This window comes from Numida meleagris, chromosome 6 (assembly GCF_002078875.1).
Source record: "Numida meleagris isolate 19003 breed g44 Domestic line chromosome 6, NumMel1.0, whole genome shotgun sequence".
NCBI classification, from domain to species: Eukaryota; Metazoa; Chordata; class Aves; order Galliformes; family Numididae; genus Numida; species Numida meleagris.
In genome coordinates, this window is record NC_034414.1 from 31,036,276 (window position 1) to 31,057,789 (window position 21,514).

At 36.7% G+C, this 21,514-nt stretch overlaps 1 protein-coding gene across 3 annotated transcripts in view; it reads left to right on the forward strand.

Annotated features, from left to right (window-relative positions):
- Nucleotides 293-21,514, forward strand: part of LOC110401114 (formin-1-like) — a 45,071-nt gene continuing 23,849 nt past the window's right edge. For 2 of the 3 annotated variants that reach the window (XM_021401823.1, XM_021401821.1), the window contains exons 1-2: nucleotides 293-381; nucleotides 12,972-14,982. In XM_021401823.1, the coding sequence (XP_021257498.1) occupies nucleotides 13,077-14,982 (1,906 nt within the window). In that variant the 5' untranslated portion in view covers nucleotides 293-381; nucleotides 12,972-13,076. The remainder of the gene's footprint in view (nucleotides 382-12,971; nucleotides 14,983-21,514) is intronic. The other variant, XM_021401822.1, reaches the window with a different exon arrangement.

Here is a 21,514-nt window from a genome sequence, read left to right on the forward strand (position 1 = left end):
ATTATGACAAAAATAACCGGGCTGAAGCCTCGATGTGTTAGCTCCCCAGGAAACCCAGACTTCGCCGGAGAATCCTTCTGACACATCAAGCGGCAAGACGAGACGGCGCAGCAACAGCGCTTTGCGGAGAGCCAGGAGCAGCCTCCGGCCCGCAGGAGGCCGGCCCCCGCTGAGGACGGCAGCTCACCGGGCGCCTGCCGGGAGCTCCTGTGCGGGACCGTGTCTGCGGGAGGCTGACGTGCGCCGCGGCGGCTGTGGTCAGCGGGGGGCGGAGGAGGAGGAGGGGGCGGCCGAGGACAGAGCGGGGCAGCCGTGCCGCCGCTCGGCAGCTCTGTCCTCCCTACGCCCGCAGCATCCGAAGACGGCACCGCTTCGCGCAAGGTAATGCTCTTTCGTTCGCTCCTCGCTAGCGCTTTGCTCGGTTCCCGGCAGTGCCTTCCTCTGCGGTCATCGAACGGATTAAAAAATAAAAGCACTAACTCGAGTCTGCAGGGAACGGAGCCACTCAGTTTTCATTAGCATCTCTTGCTTGCCTGCTCTCTGCTTGTTTATAAATAGCTTCTGCAGTTGCTCAAAAGCTGGGACGTTTGTTTCGCAGTCCTAAGAAAGTCTGCTGTTTTACTCCCTGCCCCTTTCTTGTCAGCGCTATGGATGTACGCTGCTCCTAGGTTACTCCCCCCACCCGAAAATAACTCTTAAATTGATATGCTAGCTTTCTTCTAGTCTAATGCGTGGAATAGATTCGGAGAGATGGGAAATGTGGATTGCTCTAACTGCAGCATTTGTTGGATGCAAATCCTTTCATGCACTCCAGAAGGCAGATGTGTGGGAAACACGTGATTAATATGTAGAGCATTCGGACAATCTGTTACTGTATATTGTAAAGCATATGGGAGTCAACATTGCAGATGAGACTACTCAACTCTTACCCTGAATTAGAATGCATTTGTATAATGATATTTGCAAATACCTTTTACATGTTGGAAGAGTATCATTTAGGATAAACCCTCCTGTCAAAATGCTGATTTCTGTGTAAACCTTTCTCTTAATGAGGGATATCTGCATACGGAGGCAACTTAAACACATTCTCCATTTATTTCTGAAGCAAACATCAATCACATTATCATCCAGCTGACAGATTGGGTCTGGGAACTGTCCTGGTTGTCCCACTGTCTTGTCTGGTGGTCTTTGTCTCCCCAAGAGTAATCATAACAGAGCAGCAGTAATCATAATGGATGCTTACCTTCTTGGAACTTCCTATGAAATCAATCAACATAAAAGATTACTGAGAAATGATAGAGAATTTTTGGATAAATTTCTAGTTATAGTTACTTATTTCCTTCCATCCTTTCAGTTGTTCATGACTGTTTAATGTTAATTTTACTTGTAGAAATGACTTGTGCAAATGTTATCAAAAAGCCATTAACTATGCATTTAAAGGTACTTCTAAAAGTACATAGGTAATATTTATGTGGAGTGTAGGTAAACCTCTTACACATAACATTCTGAAACTTTCATCTTTCGGGTAGCTAGGCCTGTGCTTGCAGGTGAATTGACTCATTTTGGTAAGTTTGGTAAGAAACATTTCAGCTGCTTTGGATTAAATGGAGAGTAAAAGAGAGGAAGAAGTGCTTTTTATATTTCTAAATAAACTGCCAACCCGTAACATCATTAACTTAATTTGAATGACTGCAGACAGAGTGTCTAGGGACAGAATTGCGCTTCGGTACAAAATCAAACCATCTTGTGAAGTGTCTTTTCAACAATGGAAACCAAATTTTATTTGACTGAAACCTATCTCATAGAAGACAAGTGTCATGTACATGCATGCTCCTTTGTATTTTTCGTATATGTATACATTATACAGCTACATAGGCATAGGTGACAATCATGTAGTAAGTAGTGAGCAACAAGTGAATGTTTCCTTAATATTTTGTAAGTTATTAGGATAAGGCAAAAGAAGAGGTATGGGTAAAAGTTAATTATCTCTGCAGAGGTTTTCTTGTATAGACAGGTATTTCCAGAAATCTGAATTCTTCTTTTCAGTTTCTTAAGGACTACTTTAAATTTGGTAAATTATTTGAATCGATACTACGGATCTCTGTTTTCATTTTGTATGCTTCAGAGAGAGAGAGACAGGTTTCCTCTATCAATGCTTGTTCACTTAAATTTAAATAATAACATTCAGATAAGAAAATAGCTTATTACTAGAAGAAGTTGGTAAAATGGAGAAAATCTCTTTGAGAAAGCTTAGCAACTAGAGGCCAGAGAAGACTTCTTTATGTGGAGGCTTTAGGCAAGTGCTGAACAGAATGGTGAGAGATGATATCTGTTCAGGATAAATGTTAATGTAATGAACATCAGCTTCATCATATAGACTTTTGTCGTGATATAAATATATGGCAAAGGGCCAGCTCTGTCTGGGATATAAAGACTGTTTTGTGGTAGGTTTTTTTTGTTCATTTACAAAAAGACTAATATCCCCCCTTTTTCTCTGTCAGGAAAAAAGTAGTAGTGGAAACACTGCAATAGTCTTTCAATGATCAAGCACAAAAAGTCAGTCCTTGCAATTGCTTTTGATATATAGGTAGAACATTTGATTGAATGCTGAAAGATCTGCTTAACTCAACCATCCTCAATAATAGTGGAGCCTGTAGAGCCTAGAGCTGTCTGTAACAGGGAAGCTGCTTCATATTCTGAAGGAAGTGTTTTGTTTTTTCTCCTTTCTGCCATAGCCATATAAAGCCTTAGGTAATTTCATAATATCTTTTTCAGATTACTGCTTGTTATTATGCTCCACCATAGATATTGTCAGATTTACAACATGGATAGTGAATATCAGCATTTCTGTTCATGAAGAGGGAAAGAAAGCACATAAAATATATAGCATTAGTTGTTATCCATGAGACTGTGTCCCCTCATCACATAGGTGTTGCCATTTCTTCCCTTTCCATGGAAGGCTGAACCTCTGATAGTTAGTTTGGACATGCAGCTTGATTTTAAATCCAATTTCATCTAGTCATAACTGAAGGATTAGTAACTCCTGAAGACCATGTATATTTTGTTCTCCTGGGCCCTTAGAAAATTATGCAAGAGCTGGAAGGTCTTAATATTAGGGTGCATCTGTCCTTCATTTAAAGTCATGCGATCTTATGATTTTAAATGGTATTAGTGAAATCTCAAAGTAAAATGTGTATTTATTACAGCAAGATCTAAGCCAACATTTTTCTCAGTCATTCTTTATTCTGCCATATTTTTTAGTTCATTACACTGGAATACTGTCTTTGTGTTTTAATCTTTTAGTGGTTTTATTTTTTTTGCCATGAAGCTTGTCTTGTTGCTGTAGATAGAACCACTTGTAGTATCCATACAAACTATTTAATCTCATTAAAAATGAATTTTAAAAGTATTTTTAAACATTATTATTTTTAGAAGTGCATTTGCCTGTTGATAGACTTGCTGAATGTAATAAAAGTTCCATGTGAGTGGTCTCTATGTTAGGACATAAACCAAACAAACCACAATGACTTACAAGCAGTTAATAATTTTCAGTACTGTTATTTAATGTTAATTGATTTTTACCAAGGACAGTACAGATACAGCAGACTAAAAGTTGATGCTTCATACAGTTGTTTAGCCATCCTTTAGCAAATCTGTGATCTGTTCTCTCAGATGGATAACAACTGAGTTTATTAATTTTTGTTAATTGTAGTTGCACACGTCAAACACATTCACCTGTGAAATGCTGCCAGCAAAAAGCTGAAGGAAACAAATACAGCCATACTCCTCTGCTTTAGCACTTCAAAGAAATGGTCATTGCAAGTCATTACATCCTGGTACAGTCAAGGTTTTCAAAACTTGGGTGATGAAGGTTATTTTTGTAGCAACCTAAAATTCCTTAAGGCTGAAGTAGATCTGAGATCACTGAAGTTTAGACATGGGGAAAAAATTTAGTCTCAAAGTTTGCATAATTTTTCAAAGTATTTTGGAATGTTCATAGTTAAAAAATAAATTTATAACTTGCCAAATAAACACTTCAGAAAATTGTAAGAATTTTGCATGGGACAGCATCTTTGATCTTTCCTTGAAGAAAAAATTGTATTCAAAGCGTGCTGGATTTTAAGTAGGTGATTTTCTAAAAGTCTAAAACATTATTAGAAATTTGTTGTTATTATTATTACTTTTAATTCTGTTTCTCTTCTGTCTTCACTACTGTAGCTCCCTGAAAATATACATCTTTTTTTGCAGTTGGTACAGGCTTTTGCAGCTAGAATTCTTCTCCTTGCTCATGAAATACCTTAAAGATTGGCTGCACTTCAGCCTTTTAGTTTTCTTCTCTTTGGCTTTCCTTACATACTATATTAGGTTTCAAGTTCAGAATGAGTCTCTGAAAGTGAAATTTGGTGAAAGACCTTTAATTCGAAAGGCAGTATATTAAATACTAAATACTGTCATGCAGGTATTTAAAAAAAGTATCAGGCATGGAGATCACAGAAATTCAGATCTGGTGTCTTGGTTTAGTAACATTAAAGATGAGAGACAATGCAATAACTAGTGAGCTATTTCAAGCAATAATCTCACTAACTCAGTTTCATTAGCTGGTATGCGTACAACAAAATACTCTTGTGTATTTTACTTCACAGTAATACCACAATATGATTTCCAGAGTGTATCTAGAAGGTAAAAAATAAAACCAGATAAAAATGAGATGAATATAAAAAGTTTAGAAGTTCAACACGTTTATTGTTTTAGAGATGTTAATTATAAATCTGTCAATGATTTATGGGCTGGTTTGGCCTGGTTCCGTGACTAATGGGGTGGGGGACCCACGGACCCATGCCCTGGGAAAGGGAAAAGGGAAAAAAGGGTAGGGAGATGGGCCTGAGAACAAAACAGCGGCAATGATCTGAGGAGAAACAAACTAATTTCCTAAATAAGATATTGGAATGCAAAATAACACACTATAATACAATATAATTACAATTTAAGCTAATAAATCCAATAAAATGAGAACGTCCAAAACTAAAGTAGGCCTTACTCTAATACTGACGGTGAGACGGCTAGGGAGCAAGATGCTGCCAGGATGAGAGATGGACAGAGAAGAGAGTGTCTTGTGATCTGCAAGTAGTTTTATCTTTCCCTCTGAATGGAAATGGTAGCAGAGCAGCAAAGTCCCCTGGGAAATGTTGTTCTTCTGAGGACCAGGTACCCCGAACTATCCATGGAAGTGGAACATTAACTCTTTAACTCCTGGTACACTATATGATGTTATGATGTGGAATACCAATAACCAAAAATCATAAGACCATGAAAAAAACACAATATTCTAATTTTAAATATATTACCTAAAAAAGATATTCTGACCTATATTAGCTATCAGTTATCCAAGCTATTACATAATACAGAAGATGCAGTTCTTGCCTGGGAGAGTTTGCAAAAATCAAAATTAAAGCTCTTGAAGGATTAACAAGAAGAAAATTCTTCTATTAAAAAATACTTATTTGGTTTTTTTTCTATACCCTGTACATGCTGCCAGAAGTGGAAATTACCTACTGGTATCCCATATAGCCTACCCAAGATAATGTATTCAATAAAAAATATTTTTTGGTATTATTTACTTGGGTTCAAATTGGTGTACGAGATGGTCATGTATGACATTTATGACCCAAGATGAAAATATGCAAATATGATCTCACAATTTTATGTTATTTTGTTTTCTATTGATGTCAATTTCTTTGCTTTACTTTTCTTTATTATATTGTGGTTTTCTATTGGAATATGTGAAGATTACATTTTTAGACGTATGAGTAGGGTTGTGTAGAGGCTGTTCAGGTATAGTATGGCTTTTATCTTGTTTATTACTTGAAAATCAGCTGACTAGTATCTGCACAGCTTTTAAACCCTGTTTCCTGAGGTGAAAAATGTTTCTTCTTGCCTTTAATTAATTTTTACATTGCTATATGAATTCAGCTGAATGTCAGCCACATACCTCTATACATATATGCAGGAATGGTTTTCATTTTTAAGTAACAAGATTTTATTTTGAGAGTGTTCATCTTAGGCACAATAAACTAGAGGAGGGCTATATATGCCTCTATGTAGAGGAGAGCTATATATGTGTGTGTATAAATATATAGTGTATATATATATCTTACACTAATCTATAAATAATGAATCAGAGAAAATCCATTTGATATTGTTTTTGAGGAATAAACCTGTATTTATTTTAAGTGTCTTAAATTTATTTTAAAATAGTTTAAATAGTCATAACATTCATTTTAATTTCCAGATCTGACAAAATACTCTTTTCTTATCAGCAACGAGAGCCTGGGTTATTTTTTTGTTTATAAAAACTTTTTAATCCCTCTGAATCATAACTCTTCATGCATATATCTTCTAGATATGCTGAGAACAAAAGTGTCATTGCCATGATAATATTGTATTTTGTATGTACCTTGACTTTTCTTAATTTTGGATATTTATTCTTAACATGCTGTCATTTTCCTTATGCATCAGTTAGGAAAATATGGCCTGGAGTATCGTGAAAATGATTTTAATCTTTTTTAAGGAAGGTAGAAATTAATTGTAATTGCTATACTGGACTGCTGGTCCTGGGCCAGGAGGGCAACCTGATTCTCTGAGGTAGAATCATAGAATGGGTTGGGTAGGAAGGTAACTTAGAGTTCCAGCCCCTGTCCTGCCCTTGAGCAGGATCACCTTCCACTAGACCAGTTTGCTCTAAGTTCTGTGATCTATTAGCTCCATGTGTTCCTTTCAAAGAGCTATGAGGGTCAGTACTGATGTTTGCAACAAAGTTTGGCTGTTGTGTCATGTATCATGTAAAATGAAGATTTGTCTAGTTTCACCTATGCTGTAAAGTAAGCTTGTTTTTCTTGATAAAACAGCAAGACTGATTATTAAAATCTATATTCAGTTCATATTTTATTTTCAGTTATAACTTTGTGACATTTCAATTATTTTAGCTGCAGTTATCAATGGAAAACATTGCTTCTTTGAATGTTTTTTTTTTTTTCCCTAAGGAAAATCTCAGTTAAAAGATAAAGGCAGTTATTTCTGCAAACAAGCTGGAGCAGTAGTGCAAGAAGTGTGGAGGGGTATCGTTTTCTGGTTCAGATGATGTACTTCATGAAACATCTTATTTCAAACAGACTATTACCGTGTTAAGAGTGGTTTTATTGGGATATGCATACAGTTTGCCTTTGCTCTTTCTCTAATGTCTACTGATTTACTGCTTAAAACATTCAGTTTTTCATAGTTACGTTATCTAATGCTGAATTTTATTAACTGCTCTTAAGCGTTCAAATGGAAGAGTTTATTATAGCAATCTCATTTGGTACTTTGTTGCAAATTACCTTTCTCTCACAGATTTTTGGATTAGTATGTTCTATCATGTTGTCGAACTCTGTCAACACATCTTTAGTTGTCATGAGGACATGTTGTGTGTCATCTTTTCTTTTTTTAATATGATGACGCAGTTGTGTCAGAAAAAGCAACATATTGCTTTGCTAAATTGAAGTAGGCTACAGAAGGATGAGAATTTTCATGTCAATCTAATTCTTGTTCTGGAAGGAGAGCCCTTTTTTTTTTCCTGGAAATAAAATTGAAAACAGTGTATTAGCGCACAAATGAAGTATTAATGAGAAAAAAATCTACTTGTGCAAATTTTTTTGCGTTTCCAATTTCTTTCAGCTATATTCAGAAAGTACTGTAGATAAATTGTATTGGGAGTCACTTGACTCAAATCGTGGTAGCAAAATCTGAAGAAAGGAACTTTCTTGGTAAGAGTACAGGTGAAAATATTTGTCAGGATTTATGATGGTTATGTGAAGAATGTCTATTTAACAGCATATTTTGAAAATTCTGAAACAAAAGATTGAGATGATTACTTACTATTGAATATGGAAAATATTTTTATCACTTCAGAGGCTAATCTATTTGTGAAGTCATTAATTTCAGTATTATTCTAGTTTTATTGTCTACTTTTTATAAAAAATTTTGAGACTGGATAATGTAATATAACATTTTATGTTTGTTTCCCAACCTGACTAGTCAAATGTAATACAAATTTTGAGTATAAATGGTAAGCCATCTTTTATTATTTTTTTCATCTCCTATGAGCTGGAAAGGTAACGTGCTTATTTACAGATCTTTCGAAGCAAGACTGTAAAAGACCGGGAACAAGTACAAGGCAGTTTGGCTCCTGAGCATGTGTTTGTTTTTAGTGAGGCATCATCATGTTATTCAGTCAATCCAGAAACTTCTAAAAACAATTATAATCAATTTTGCATGCCAGGTATATTATATCTTCTTAAGTGATGAGTTTAGATTTCAAGACATTTAAGTTCCTTCTCTTCGGGTCACCAAGATAGGGTATTCAGTAGTTGGATTTCAGAATATTTTTTTGTATGAACTTGGTCCTGTGCTGAATTAATTTGGACAGAATGATACAGCCAGAGATTGTAAAAGATGCAAGGCATTTTAACATGCTTTTCTAGTGAATTCCATTCATTTTTGTTGTTTGTATATTTATTTCCATTTATCTTTTAAAATCTTTTTTTGGTATACAGAGCTCTGTATTGTGGATTAATTTAATGACTTTCAGCCTTATGTTCTATGTTATCCTTTTATGTTTCATCTGAATTGATTGGCTCTAATATGCTCTAATACTTCCCCTCTGCCATCGCATGAAGATTGAAATTCAATAAACCAGTTCCATGTCTGATACAGACTCTGTTTCTTTTGCTGTAAGAAAAACTCTGCTAACACAGTTCAGTATTTCTACAGTGAAATTGAAAAGAATGGTATTTTTAACTGCCATTGCTAACAATACATGGTACAGTTCACTAACTTTGGAATTGTTGTCACAATACAGTAAAAACAGCATGGGTTTGTAGTTGGAAAGTTCCTACTGTTAGGAATTTTAGTTTATATCTGTGCTGTTGCAAAAATAAGTAACATTTTGTCTTCACAAATAAATAATCACTTCTTATCTTTCTAGTGATAACATTCATTAATATAGTAAAGTCAAATGATAGTCTGAAAGAACCTAAGAGAAGCATGGGAGTTTGAGCGAGAGAAGAAAATGTTGGAGCTTGTCTCTATCAGAGAAGTCATGCTTCATAAAGAAATATTGCAGTCACTTCATTTGTTTTTTCTGGTTTATGATATGGCTCTTCCTTCCCTCCACATTTTTGCTACCTTTCATTTACCAGGTTTCTATTTTGGTGTGGTTCTTGAGCTGTATCATCCAGCACAGAAAGTTACCAGTATTCAGGAACACAGGAACATGTTGCTACCTAATAACAACCAGACACCTGGGATAGCTGGGAAAATAAGGAGTAAGGGATCTTGGTTAAAGGTCAGGGTAAGGAGAAGTGAAGCACCTGCTATAGTGAGCAGAGGTGTTGTGCTCTACTGGAGGAAAGGAACCGCAGCAGTGGAGACCTGACTTTCTAGGACAGCAATGTGAACAGCAGTCTTGTTTTTTGAAAGGAAAAGGCAGAGAAGAGCAGATGGTGATGGAGTGGAAAGATTAGATCTCACAACATTACATTTAATCTTAATCCACAGGGAAGGCCTGAATGGTGTCTGCTCATACCATTGGATGTGTTGACTTTTGACGTCGAGGAGCACTTAAACTACAACTTTTTTGATTGTTTGCTAAACTAAGTTACCTCACTATTCCTCTATTATTAATAAAAAATAATATAGCAACAGAGCAAGTTTGCTTCTCAGCCACTATCTAACAATTTCAGTTGTTCTTTGTAGTTTTGAAATAGCTATCTCTAACTGAATAGCTGTTTTTTCTTAAAGTATTATTTTTCACAACATGAATCTCACTTCTCTTTTACTATCCATTTTAAGGTACGTAAAACTGTGAGCATAGTTGCTGAAGTTTGCTATCATGACTTCATGCTATATTTTCTGAAGATAAAATGTTAAGTCTTCTTGGATTAATTTGTATTTTACTTAAACTGTAATTTTTGCACCATTGTGACTTTAATTTACAGAAAATTGGATTTATCCTCCAAAACAGATCTGAACCAGCTGACTAGGTTGTTGTCAGAGGTGGTAACATAATATAAATAACAATAAAAATCTAGAATAGGATTATTTGTTTTTAACTAAAATACAAGCTTTTATTTGGTTTATGATTTAGGAGAGGGCTGTAGGTCTCATTTCAGTGATGTAATGATTCAGAGCTCAGATTAAATTAGGCAAACTACTTGTGTTCTGGAGGTGTTATAGCCCAGCAAATTTGTATTTCAGAGGCAAGGACTAGCAAATTCTCACCCTTACACATATCTTACACATATATTCCTTAGTCCAACAAAATTCATGCATGTTACTAAGACCAAAATATTCTTCTGAGCTGAGTTGAATTGCACCATGGGTTGTAGATGTCAATATGAGGATATTCAGCTTCTGTCTATAGCTTCCATGATGCTATTACCTTTTAGTTGCTTCATCATCCAGTGATAAAATGCCATTCCACTTCAGGTGAAACAAATGAACACAAAAATAACTCAGACTAATTTAATACTAAGAGGTTTTTTCCTAGATAGAACTATGGATTTGCGCCTAACAGACTGATTTATTCTCTGTATTAAACACAATTCCCTTTCTTTATATTGCTCCTTTTTATTATTTTCTTAAGTAAATTCACGGATAAATACGTTGTTGTGATGCATCATCTTCCTCAAGTCAATGCTAAGCATGGTTTTTTGGTATATTTGGGAAATCCACCCTAATTTTTCCTAGTTGTTTGTTTTTGTGGGTTTTTTTTTTCCCAGTTAATGATTCTACTTCCTAGTTTAACCACTGTATGTTGCCAGTGGACCAAAATATGGACTTTGCCATCCATCTCCCTGCCCAGCCACTCCTGTGAAATTCTGCTCCTCCATAAAGTTTTCCTGTAAGTAAGAGCTGACTCAGCATTCATTAGCTGAGGCTACTGAGTACTCATTTATGAAAATATAAATAGTTCATATTTGATGTAGCTCACCACACTAGATGACTCAAGGGGCAATTTGGTGCTATGGCTAAGCTGATGTATTAGCAAACTGCTACCATAAAGGTTGTTCCCTAGTACTTGTGTGGAGAGTAAGTTAGAGATGTTTCCAATGAAAAAAAATTGCTTTTTTGATGCATGTTTCTATATGCAGAACCACTCTGAGGTGCATCTACCAGTGACACACCCTGTGACTGCACGATTGCTCAGTTCTACTCCTGAGAAGCTGCAGGTGTGTGCAGCCAGAGACAAGGAGAACAAGAAGTAAACCACGCTTTTTGGCGTACTCAACCTTGTCAGTATGTCAAAATCAGACAATGAGTTAAGACAGGGATACAAGAAGGAATAGTAAGGCAGAATTTTCTCAGAAATTGTTGTGTTTCTGTGAAGCAACAAAACTATTTGCAACAGATATAATAACTGAAGGTTTTCTATCTGTCCCCCCCCCCCCCCCTTTCTGATGTCTGCACAGGCTGCTGAATGCCATATAACTACAGGGTGCTGGTAAACAGAATTAAGAAGCTCATCTGGTGGAGACTTTCCTTATTGTTAGGCTTTCTCCTTAGGCTCTCTCTTCAAGGATTAAGTGTATATGTATTCACTGGCATGAAGTAAATGGAAACTTACTCTTTTACACAAAGGAAATGGAAAGTTTGACGCTATTTAAAGAGTGCTATAATTAGACGGAATGCTTCAAAATTTAGAACAAAATCTGCAAAAGTGACTACTTGTTGGCAGGATAGTATGTTTTAGGTAAATGCCACTTGCTTCTTAGATTAGGATTTGGTGAGATGGATTCATGATAAAGTTATTGGTACTGTCTTATATCTGACATGCTGCATGCTACAAACTGATACAGTATTTGTATATTGAAAAAGTACCTAAAACTGTAATGTGTGACATGGTAATGTGGCAGCTTCCTTTGCTTATTGTTGCCTGAGGCTAAGTTTGACTATTTTCAAGTGATAGAAATTTCTGTTGTACTGTTTTTAAAGTTGAAAACTGCGATTATTGAAACTTTCAACAAAGGGAAGACTTAGAGTGGGTGCTCCCTAGCTTTGTGTGCTGCAGAATTTGCTGCTGAGCTTGAGTTCTTTTCCTGATGCTTATGCATTTCCTAGTAACTTCAGACTTCCCCACTTTAACTATTATTGCAGAGTTCCTCCTTGATTTTAAAAAAAAAAAATTTAGTCCTCAGAAAGAGTAAACTAGCTTTTATCAAAAGAATGTAAGTAGATTCAGTCTTTAGTAAGAAAATACAGTGTGATGCAAAGAAAGGGAAATAACAAAGCTCAGCAAACTTGCTTGTAGGTATACAATTACACTGTTGTATTTTGGATCAAAATAGATTTATACCTTATTTGATGGGTCTTTTGTTCTGAGTATACTAACCAAGCAAACACTTTTTTTTTTCTTGCAACTTTTCTTAATGTCAGGACAGTTTCACTGATAAGTATGAGAAGTAAATTTTCATCTTTTTCAGTTTCTAAATTTTTTTTTCTTCTGTGTAATAAGTAGCAAGAGCTGATTACACTGTGGTGGTGATGTGATGCTGTTTGTGCTGAGCTGAAAAGCAACATATATGCTTGAGTGATTCTTTTAACCAAATGTATGACAGCAAGTCAACTTTTAACAGAGAGGGGGCAATAGGTTTCAGCACTGAACAGTAAATAGTCTTTGAACTGAGTGTTTTATTGAACATCTTGTGACCTTATGGAAGAGAACCCTAGAGATAGCTGTGATGTATAGGGGAAAGATTATGACTCCAAATATGCATTTTAACAATATCATCCTTTCTGTGATGTTTTTAAGGTAAAAGATGTATATCAGATGAAAAAAAACAACAAAAAACAGATTATTATGCTACTGCAGGTTTGTTATTTGTCATATTAAGTTTGACATAACCAAGTTTGACAGGCTTCTTTTTATTTTTTTCCAGCAGACAATGTTATTGTTGAAGATTACTCAGATGCCTTCTGTCCATTTTCTGCCTCACATGCTATGTCATGAAAGCTTTGATACACTTAGCACATAATTTAAATGAATGACTACTTTGGCAAGCATAATGGAAGGCACACATACTATCCTTCAATTGCACAAACCCATTATGGAGCTTTGTTACATCAGCTTCTATCTTCCAGAGGGAAAAGTCAGAGGATTTACTTACAGGGGCTGTGTGACTCTGGATAGAACCAGTAAACATTTCTGTAATTGCTATAAAGTACAGGAGAGGTTGGAGATGGAGATGAGAGAACAGCCACTTGAAAATTTCAGAGATATTATTTTCAAGCAAACTACGACAAAAGATGTTCTCATTGAGTTGTACAGACTAACTGCTGAAAAGGAAAAACTGTTATCCGGTCTTTTGAGATCGCATCATATTCTGGGCCTTAACATGGGACATCAGGAAGAAAAGAAACAGGCTGTTTCTGGAGCTCCAAAACTTAAATGTGATGATTATTCCAGTTTTGCATATCATCAGGAGTTCTTTCTGGATTCTGCTAAGAGAGACAATTTAAATAGCAAAAAAATGAGGAAATATAGAAGAAAAGAGAGCTTTGATGAATTCAGGCGCTGGAAAGGGAGAAATAAGGTATGTGAACAACATCCTTCTTTACTGAGGGGGCAAGGCATGCGAATGAGTAATGAGAAGATGCTCCCCACGAAACGACTTTCTACCAGGAGTTTTCCCAGTTCCTTTTCTGCTTCCAGTTGCGTAACAGCAAAAGGTAAAGATGATTTATCACCAGATGTTAGTATACAACCAGCAAGAGGGATAGAAGAGGGGTATTTTCTTGAAAGCAACAAAGCTGTGAAACTGGATGCTGACTTAGCAAGTTCTATATCAAAAGATAACAGTGATAAAGTTGCAGTTGAACTATTGGATAATGCAGAATGCATTCCTGAATTTATGAATGTACAGCAGAGTATCACATTATTAAAATCATCTCAGGACAATCTATCTAACAACCTGGAGACATTAAGCAAATCCGCAGTTGCTAAAATTTTGAAAGATGACAAGTGTACTGACCAGGTATGCAAGGAGAAACCAGGATTCAGAATTGCTGCTCAAGTACAGGACTCAGAAGCTTGTGATAAAAAAGCTGCGAGAACCCATGCCAAGTCATTACCTGATTTTCACAAAGAAATGGTTTCTCCTGTTCTCACAATAGTACGTAATGAGTTTACATCAAGAACGGATGGATATTCAGCAGATGAAACTGCTGGATACTCTAAAAACAGCGCGCTGCAGGAAGAGGAGCAAGATGGCTCTGTTTTGAAGTACAAAGCAGAGAGAGTGCACATTACCGATGAGTCATGCAACCTTGTGGGAGCAGTCAATAAAGCTCTTCTGAAAGTTATACGGAGTGACAGTTTAGATGAAGCAGCAGAATGGAAGAGACTGAAACAAATTACAAGGGTAGACAGAAAACTGCCAGGCTCAATATATGAGAAAAGAACCACGGTATCCTGGGGAAGCAACAAGCCTTTATTTCTGAACCTGCCTGTAAATGAAGATCCTGATGTTTCTCAGACAAGTAATAAGCTGGAAGAGAAAAATCTGCATTCACCCTCGTTAGTAGCAGTGAGTAATGTTTTTAGTAATTCCTATCCACTATCTAATACACATAAACAAATGTCACCTATTCCTTCTCCATTATCATCAAGACTGCCTAGCCCACAGCTGCATCATCGGATTCTTCCATTACCTGCACAGAACTCTGAAGACGACCCTATGTTTGGTGACTACTGCAGTGGGAGGCACGATGCTATAAACCTCTCTTTCAGTGATTTGGAGCCACCGTTTTATCTGAAGTTCTCTGAACCTGGAGAACTGGGATTTGCCATCAGACAACCACGCTTACATCAGAATGCAACTGCAGGACATATTGAAAAGCGCACTCTACAAGAAAGACTAACTACTCAGACGCAGCAGAATTTCTGTGCAGGTCAGTCCTATTCTATATAATTCAAAACTAACAGAATTAACCATCCATGAAAATATCAGAGCAATTTTTTAATACTAGGCTTTAATAATAAATAATATGTTTTCGATGGAAGTATTTTTCAGTATTTACGGATTGAGTGAAAAACTGTTGACTTTTAAAAACAAAAGTTATAATTATGTAAGATTTACTTTCAGATGTATTTTTAATCTGATTTTATTCGGTGCTATTGTTACTGAATGACCCATTAACCAAAGTTAAACAGGTACACAGAGAGGAAACATTGAGCTGTAGTATTTCTCTTACAATTAACTACATGTGAACTTTCAACTTACTCAGAAATACATCCTAATAAAATAGCAAAGATAATCTTTAAAAAACAGATATTTTTCTGTATAAAATGTTCCTGCTATTCCTGTGTTCTAGTTTGTCAAAATGTTGTCATAACTTTTATTGTCAAAAGCATTCTTTTTAGTTTGTTTAGATTAACTGATAGAATATTGCATGGGCAAGCTAATTTACATTGCCTTAAGTATAGGACTGGTGTGACCATTTAGCTCTAATAGGTTAATGCAACAACAGAATGTTTGCTTTTAAAAGGACTGCATCAGGAGTCATGTTACAATGCATTTGAGTAAAGTGTGCGGGTGCTTGCATAAATATTTACTCTGAATATAAAAATACATAAATATATGGTGTACTGTATAGCTATTTTTATTAGCTAGAATTTTGACATCTATATCAGTCTTGTTTCTGAGAAATGGGAAAGCTGGGAGACTTAACTCTGTAGTGGTCTGGGTGTGGTTAGGCTGGTCTGTGTGCATTACAGGGAGGGCTGACAGTGCGAAGTGACATTTATCTATAAATGAGAAAGAGGTCCTAATCTGAAACCTTAACAATTTTCAGGACAAATGTGATAATTTTCTTTACTCTCAAATTAAAAGGGAAGCTAGGAGAAACATGGAGGAAAAAAACCCTTTAATATCTCTATTTCTTAGTATTTGTTTAGACTTGAGCTGCTTGTGTGAAACATTTTTGCACTCCCAATGCTACTTCCCTTCATAGCCAATTTGGGTCTAATCCAGTTCACTAAAATGGCACAAAAAAATCTGTTCTCTCCCTCTTTTTGTGGGTTAAACTTCTGGGAGACTACCAAAATTGCCTCACTGGCTGGCCTAGTAAGTCTCTGCTGGTGCAAGATGAGTTGTAAAATGCTGCAGATTAAAACAGATGGGAAGACAAGGCACAAGGAGAAAGAGAGGTGTGTAAGAATGTGAAACTACTACCTTAGTCAAAGGGTGTTGAATACTGCTTATGATACTTGTCTTTATGCCCGCTGCTTCTAGAAGTTGCTTAGTAATTCTTGCTGCACTCAAGACGAAGAGTGTTGTTCGAAGGGCTGACAAAGCTGATGTAAGCACTCACTGTTAGCAAAAGATAGGTGTTATGCTCTTGTTCTTTCTTTTCTTCCTTCTATCCTGTTGCTCTTTGTTGTCTACTCATTTTGTTGTTTCTGGTGTTGGCCATATATTTTGGTGAGCTGGTTTAGCCTTTAACGACTTTTTTACTTAGGATCTGTTTAGGGGAACTGTGCCTATTTTGCTGCGTTGCAAATGAAAATACATGCACACAAATAGCATCTGTTGTATTAAAATCGTAGCTGTTCAGCAGAAAAGTCTTAGTGAACAGAACTAAGTGCAGAAAAAACAACCCTAGTTATTGTTTACAATTATCTTGCAACATTTGTGTGGATATCAAATATCAGTGCAACTTTCTGAAAGATGTAATACTATTCTGTTTTGATTCCTTTCCTTGTATGACAACTTGCCAGTATTATTACCCATGTGTCAGGAAATCTGTATCTTGAAGGAAAAGATTCCTGCTTTACCACCATATGTAGGATTGTAGATGTGTCTTTGGATCTGGGGTGATATGACTTCCCATTTTCTGAAATGGGAATTAAATCGTCCTTATTTACAGCGCATTGGTTGTACTACTCTTCTGTAAGCTGACATAAGAAATTGGACCATAGTACAGCAAGGCAAATGAAGCATCTCCAAGTCTAGGCAATATAAATAACATTAAGATTTACAGCCATAAATCTGCAGTCCTCGTTTGCGTTTTGGTAGGAATTTCTTCCTGCCCTAGCATAGAAATAAATTATCTTTCTCTAGCCCTGGAGTAACCAAACTAGATTTTGAAACCATTCTTAATATGTCGGAATCCCATCTGAATGAAAAATATTTTGAAACCTTGCTGTTCCCTACTATGCTTTTCTCTCAAGTTAATGTTTGTGCTGATAGAAAAGTCTAGGGAGAAAATTTTCAGAACTGTTTTATTAATACAGATTAACAGCAATATGCTGTCTTACTGAATATTATCTAAAAGGGAAGGAAGATGGGAGAGGTATTTTTAGTAGTTGCTTGACTCAGAACAGGAAACTTAAAAAAATTAAAACTTCTGGATATGTCATAGCGTCTATGACTTTAGGCAAGTCACCCAAGACATCTCATTATTCCAGGATGGTGACCATGCTTTGAGTCAGCTGGAGAGACTGGGATGGGTCATTCACCATGCTTTTTTAATATATATTAGTGCTGCTTTGTTTAAAAAAAAAAAAAAATTAAAAGGAGGAATAATGAAGGCAAGAAAGAGAACTAGTGGGGTGAATGGTGTCACCTCAAATTTCCAGCCAGTGAAGATTCACTCTTTTTGTGATATCAAGGAGAATACAGGAAAAAGAAAGAAGTGGTTACCTTTCTAAAGAAACAGAAGCTAACATGAGGGAGAACTGAATGAGTAAGTCTGGTGCCAGGCAAAATGGCTGAGCCTGTGACACTGAAAGGGAAAGCTCCGTTCTCTCTGTATTATCTTCCCCTCTCCTAGCAAAGGCCTCCTTTCTCACCATCCACAGCCTCATTGGAGCAAGTCTGATGGTTTTTGATAATTAGTCAGATCACTAAACAAGTTGAAAACTAGGCCAGCAAGGAGAGAAGTGAGTGACTTCTGCTGGTTTAGTGAGCTGAATGGTTCACTAGTCATCTGAGGGGAACCAAAGTTAGTGTGAGGGAAGAAATTTAACTTTGCTACTAAAAGGCAGAAAGGACAGGGGAGAAAGACCACACCTGCTGTCAGCAAAGAATCATTAGATCTCCAGTACCTCAACTGCATATGCAAAATCAGAGGCAGTTCTTCTGGTACTGGCTAAAACAGAAGTTGTAAGTGAATTCAATTGCATGAGGATTCAGAGCTTTTAGTGGAGTTCTGTAGGCTTAGTTGAGAATTAAGCAGGAAGGAAAAGAGAAGGTAGGAGAAACTGAGAAAGGGGACCTTGAATAGACTTGGTAGGGAGTCTGGCCATGGCTAGAGTGGAGAACAGGAATGGAGTATTACAAAGCAAGTGGAGCACAGCAGATTGCTATGATTAACTTTTGTAGGAAAATGTGTTAGAGAGTCTGTAACCATTAGAATGTACATCAGCACATGGAAATATCCTACTACTGCTGATAAGCCATGAAAATGTCAGTATGACAACACATGGAATCTCAATTCAGATTAGATATTAGGAAAAGGTTCTTCACCAGAGGTTGATCAGACCCTGAAACAAATTCCTTAGGGCAATGGTCACAACTCCACGCATGCCAGAGTTCAAAGAGCATTTGGACAACATTCTCAGATGTACAGTTTGAATTTTGAGTGGTCTTCTGTGGAGTCAGGAGTTGGACTCAATGATCCTTGGGATTATCTAGCAATTGGGGACATTCTATGGTTCTATGAATTTTGTAGTGGCTGAGAAAAGAAGGGAAGGAGATAGATGAAGTAAAGTTTTTGGAAGTTACAGTGCTAACTATGACATAAAAAAAAAAAAGTGTCTTAATTTTTGGAAGAGGTTGTTAAATGCAATTCTTCAGATTATTTCTCAATTTCTTTTATTTAGCTGACTAGCAAGATACATACCCAGGAGCTCTTTGTGATATATTCTGGACATAATAGTAACTGCACCTCTCCCAGCTGATGATTAGATGGAGGATATTTTCTTTACTTGTTACTGCCAATGAGAATTTTATGGCAGCAACTTGATTTCCATTAGATTATAGGTTTCTGTGGACAAAACTGACAATAAGCGTTCTGGCAATTTTACATGGTTGTCAAAAATTATGCACTGCTGTTTGAAAATGTGCCAACTGCTAATGGCTACCTTTGGGAGATCCATTTTACAGTCTTAAAATGCAATAATGTACTTCAACCCATAAAAGACTTTACTGTAATACAGATAAATACTTGAATAGGTATTGTTTTTCAATTGGTCTAAGATCAAGAATTCTTGTATTTTAGTCTTCAAAGATTTTTAAGGGAATGAAAAGTATAAAACAATGTTTATCTTGGAACTTCACGCTGTAGTGGCTGGAGGAGCAGTTCTCATAACCATGCTTTGAAGGTTGCCTTAATCCTTTTGACTTTCAACATCCATTAACATTTTCCTGTTTCATTTCTGTTTGCAATGTTAACAAATATAGCCTACTTCCATAGCTATAATACTCTGATTCTACAAATATAGCAGTTACATAGTCTTAGTTCTCCACATCTATTTAAATTTCCAGCATTAAAGTAGCAGATTGACGTATCACCTGAGTTAGGTTTTGAATTTGCTTGGCTGTATTAGCATTAACCACAAAAAATTTAACTTATCTGCAATACTAATGCTTATAGACTTGTAACTGAAAAATGGGACACAGACAATATTTTATCCTAGATATTTAATGAAGGTAGCAAAAATAATGAATATAGAGTTGCTACTTGAATTTTAGTTTTGCTTTTCCTAACTTAAGTTACAGTAACGTGGTGGACAAGTCAGCATGAGAAATTTAATAACAAGACCTTGTGTTCTATTCTTGAAGCATGGTTTTGGAAAATGAAGTTTCATATAAACAAAACTCTGAAGGTTCTTATAACAGGAGACAGATTATATTATGTTGTTTTTGATGTTCCTTTTACAAGGAAGGGAAGGGTTTGTAAATAACTTCTGTAATTGAAGTGGTTCACTGAATCGCTAATTAGCATTTTAAAAGCAGCACAGCATTCTGCCCATAACTAGTATGCACTTCATGTGGTAAGTTTGCATATAGATCACCTGGAAACATGATGCATAGTTTCTCATAGGTAATTCACATGAAACTAATATACATTGAGTGTGTTGCTTCACTAAATGCAGCTTATTCAGAATCCCTGTTTTTTGAAGATTTCATAAAGGAGTTAAAGAATTAAGAGACTAGGGTAAAAACAAGTACATAAAACAAGAAAAGAGAATTTATCACAGAATCTTGGGATTGTTTAAATTGAAAGGGATCATTTCATCTGGTCCAGTCCCCTGTTTAAGCAGAGTCACCCAGAGCAACATGCCCAGGACTATGTCCAGATGGGTTTTGAATATTTTCAAGGATGGAGTCGCCACAGTGTCTCTGGACAACCTGTGCCAGTGCTCCACAACCTGTACAATAAAGAAGTGCTTCCTGATCTTCAGATGGCATTGCATTTAAAACTTGTGTCCACTGCTTCTTGTCACTGGGCACCTCTAAGAAGAGCCTGGTGTCATCTTCTGTGTTCCCTGCCATTAGATGCTTGTACACATTGATAAGACTCACTCCTTTTAGCCCTCTCTCCTCCAGGCAGAGGAGTCCCAGCTCTGCCATCACCTCCTCACATGAGAGATGCCCCAGTTCCTTAATCATCTTCTTAGCCCTTCACTGGATTCCCTTCAGCATGTCTATGTTTTTTGTACTGAGGTGCCTAGAACTGGACACATTTCTTCAGGTGCAGCCTTACTAGTGATGAGAAGATAGAAACAAGGAAGGATCTTCTTCCTCAGCCTACTGGTAACACTCCTACTAATGCAGCTTAGGATACTGTTGACCTTTTTTTGCCACACAAGTGCATTGTTGGCATTCTCGTTCAGCTGGCACTAATGCTCAGCTTGCAGTTAACCAGGACCCTAGGGTCCTCCTCTGCAAAACTGCTTTGCAGCCAGCTGAACCCCAGCGTATTCTGATGCCTGGGGTTATTCCTCCATAGGTGCAGAACTTTGCACTTCCCTTTTGTTGAACTACGTGAGATTCCTGTATGCCCTTTTTTTCAAGCCTGTTGATCATTCTGAGTCAGCTATTCCTCCAAATCTTATAACGCTTGCAAACTTGCTGGAGGTGCACACTATCCAATTGTCAGAGTCAATAATGAAGATGTTGAACAGTAATGGCTCTAGTATTTAGTCCTGGGATATACTAGTAGGGTGTTTTTTCTGGGGCTCCAGTAGGAATTAGTGCCACTGATCACAAACCTCCAGGCCTGGTTGGTCAGCTGGTTTTTAATCCCATCCACTTATCTAACCCATACTTTGTCAGCTTGTCTGTGATGATGTTACTGGAGACAGTGTCAAAGGTTTTATTAAAGTAAGGGTAAACAACAGCTACTGATCTTCCCTCATCCACCAAGCTACTGACCTCATTGTAGAGGTTAATTAGGTTGTTCAAGCATGGTTTCT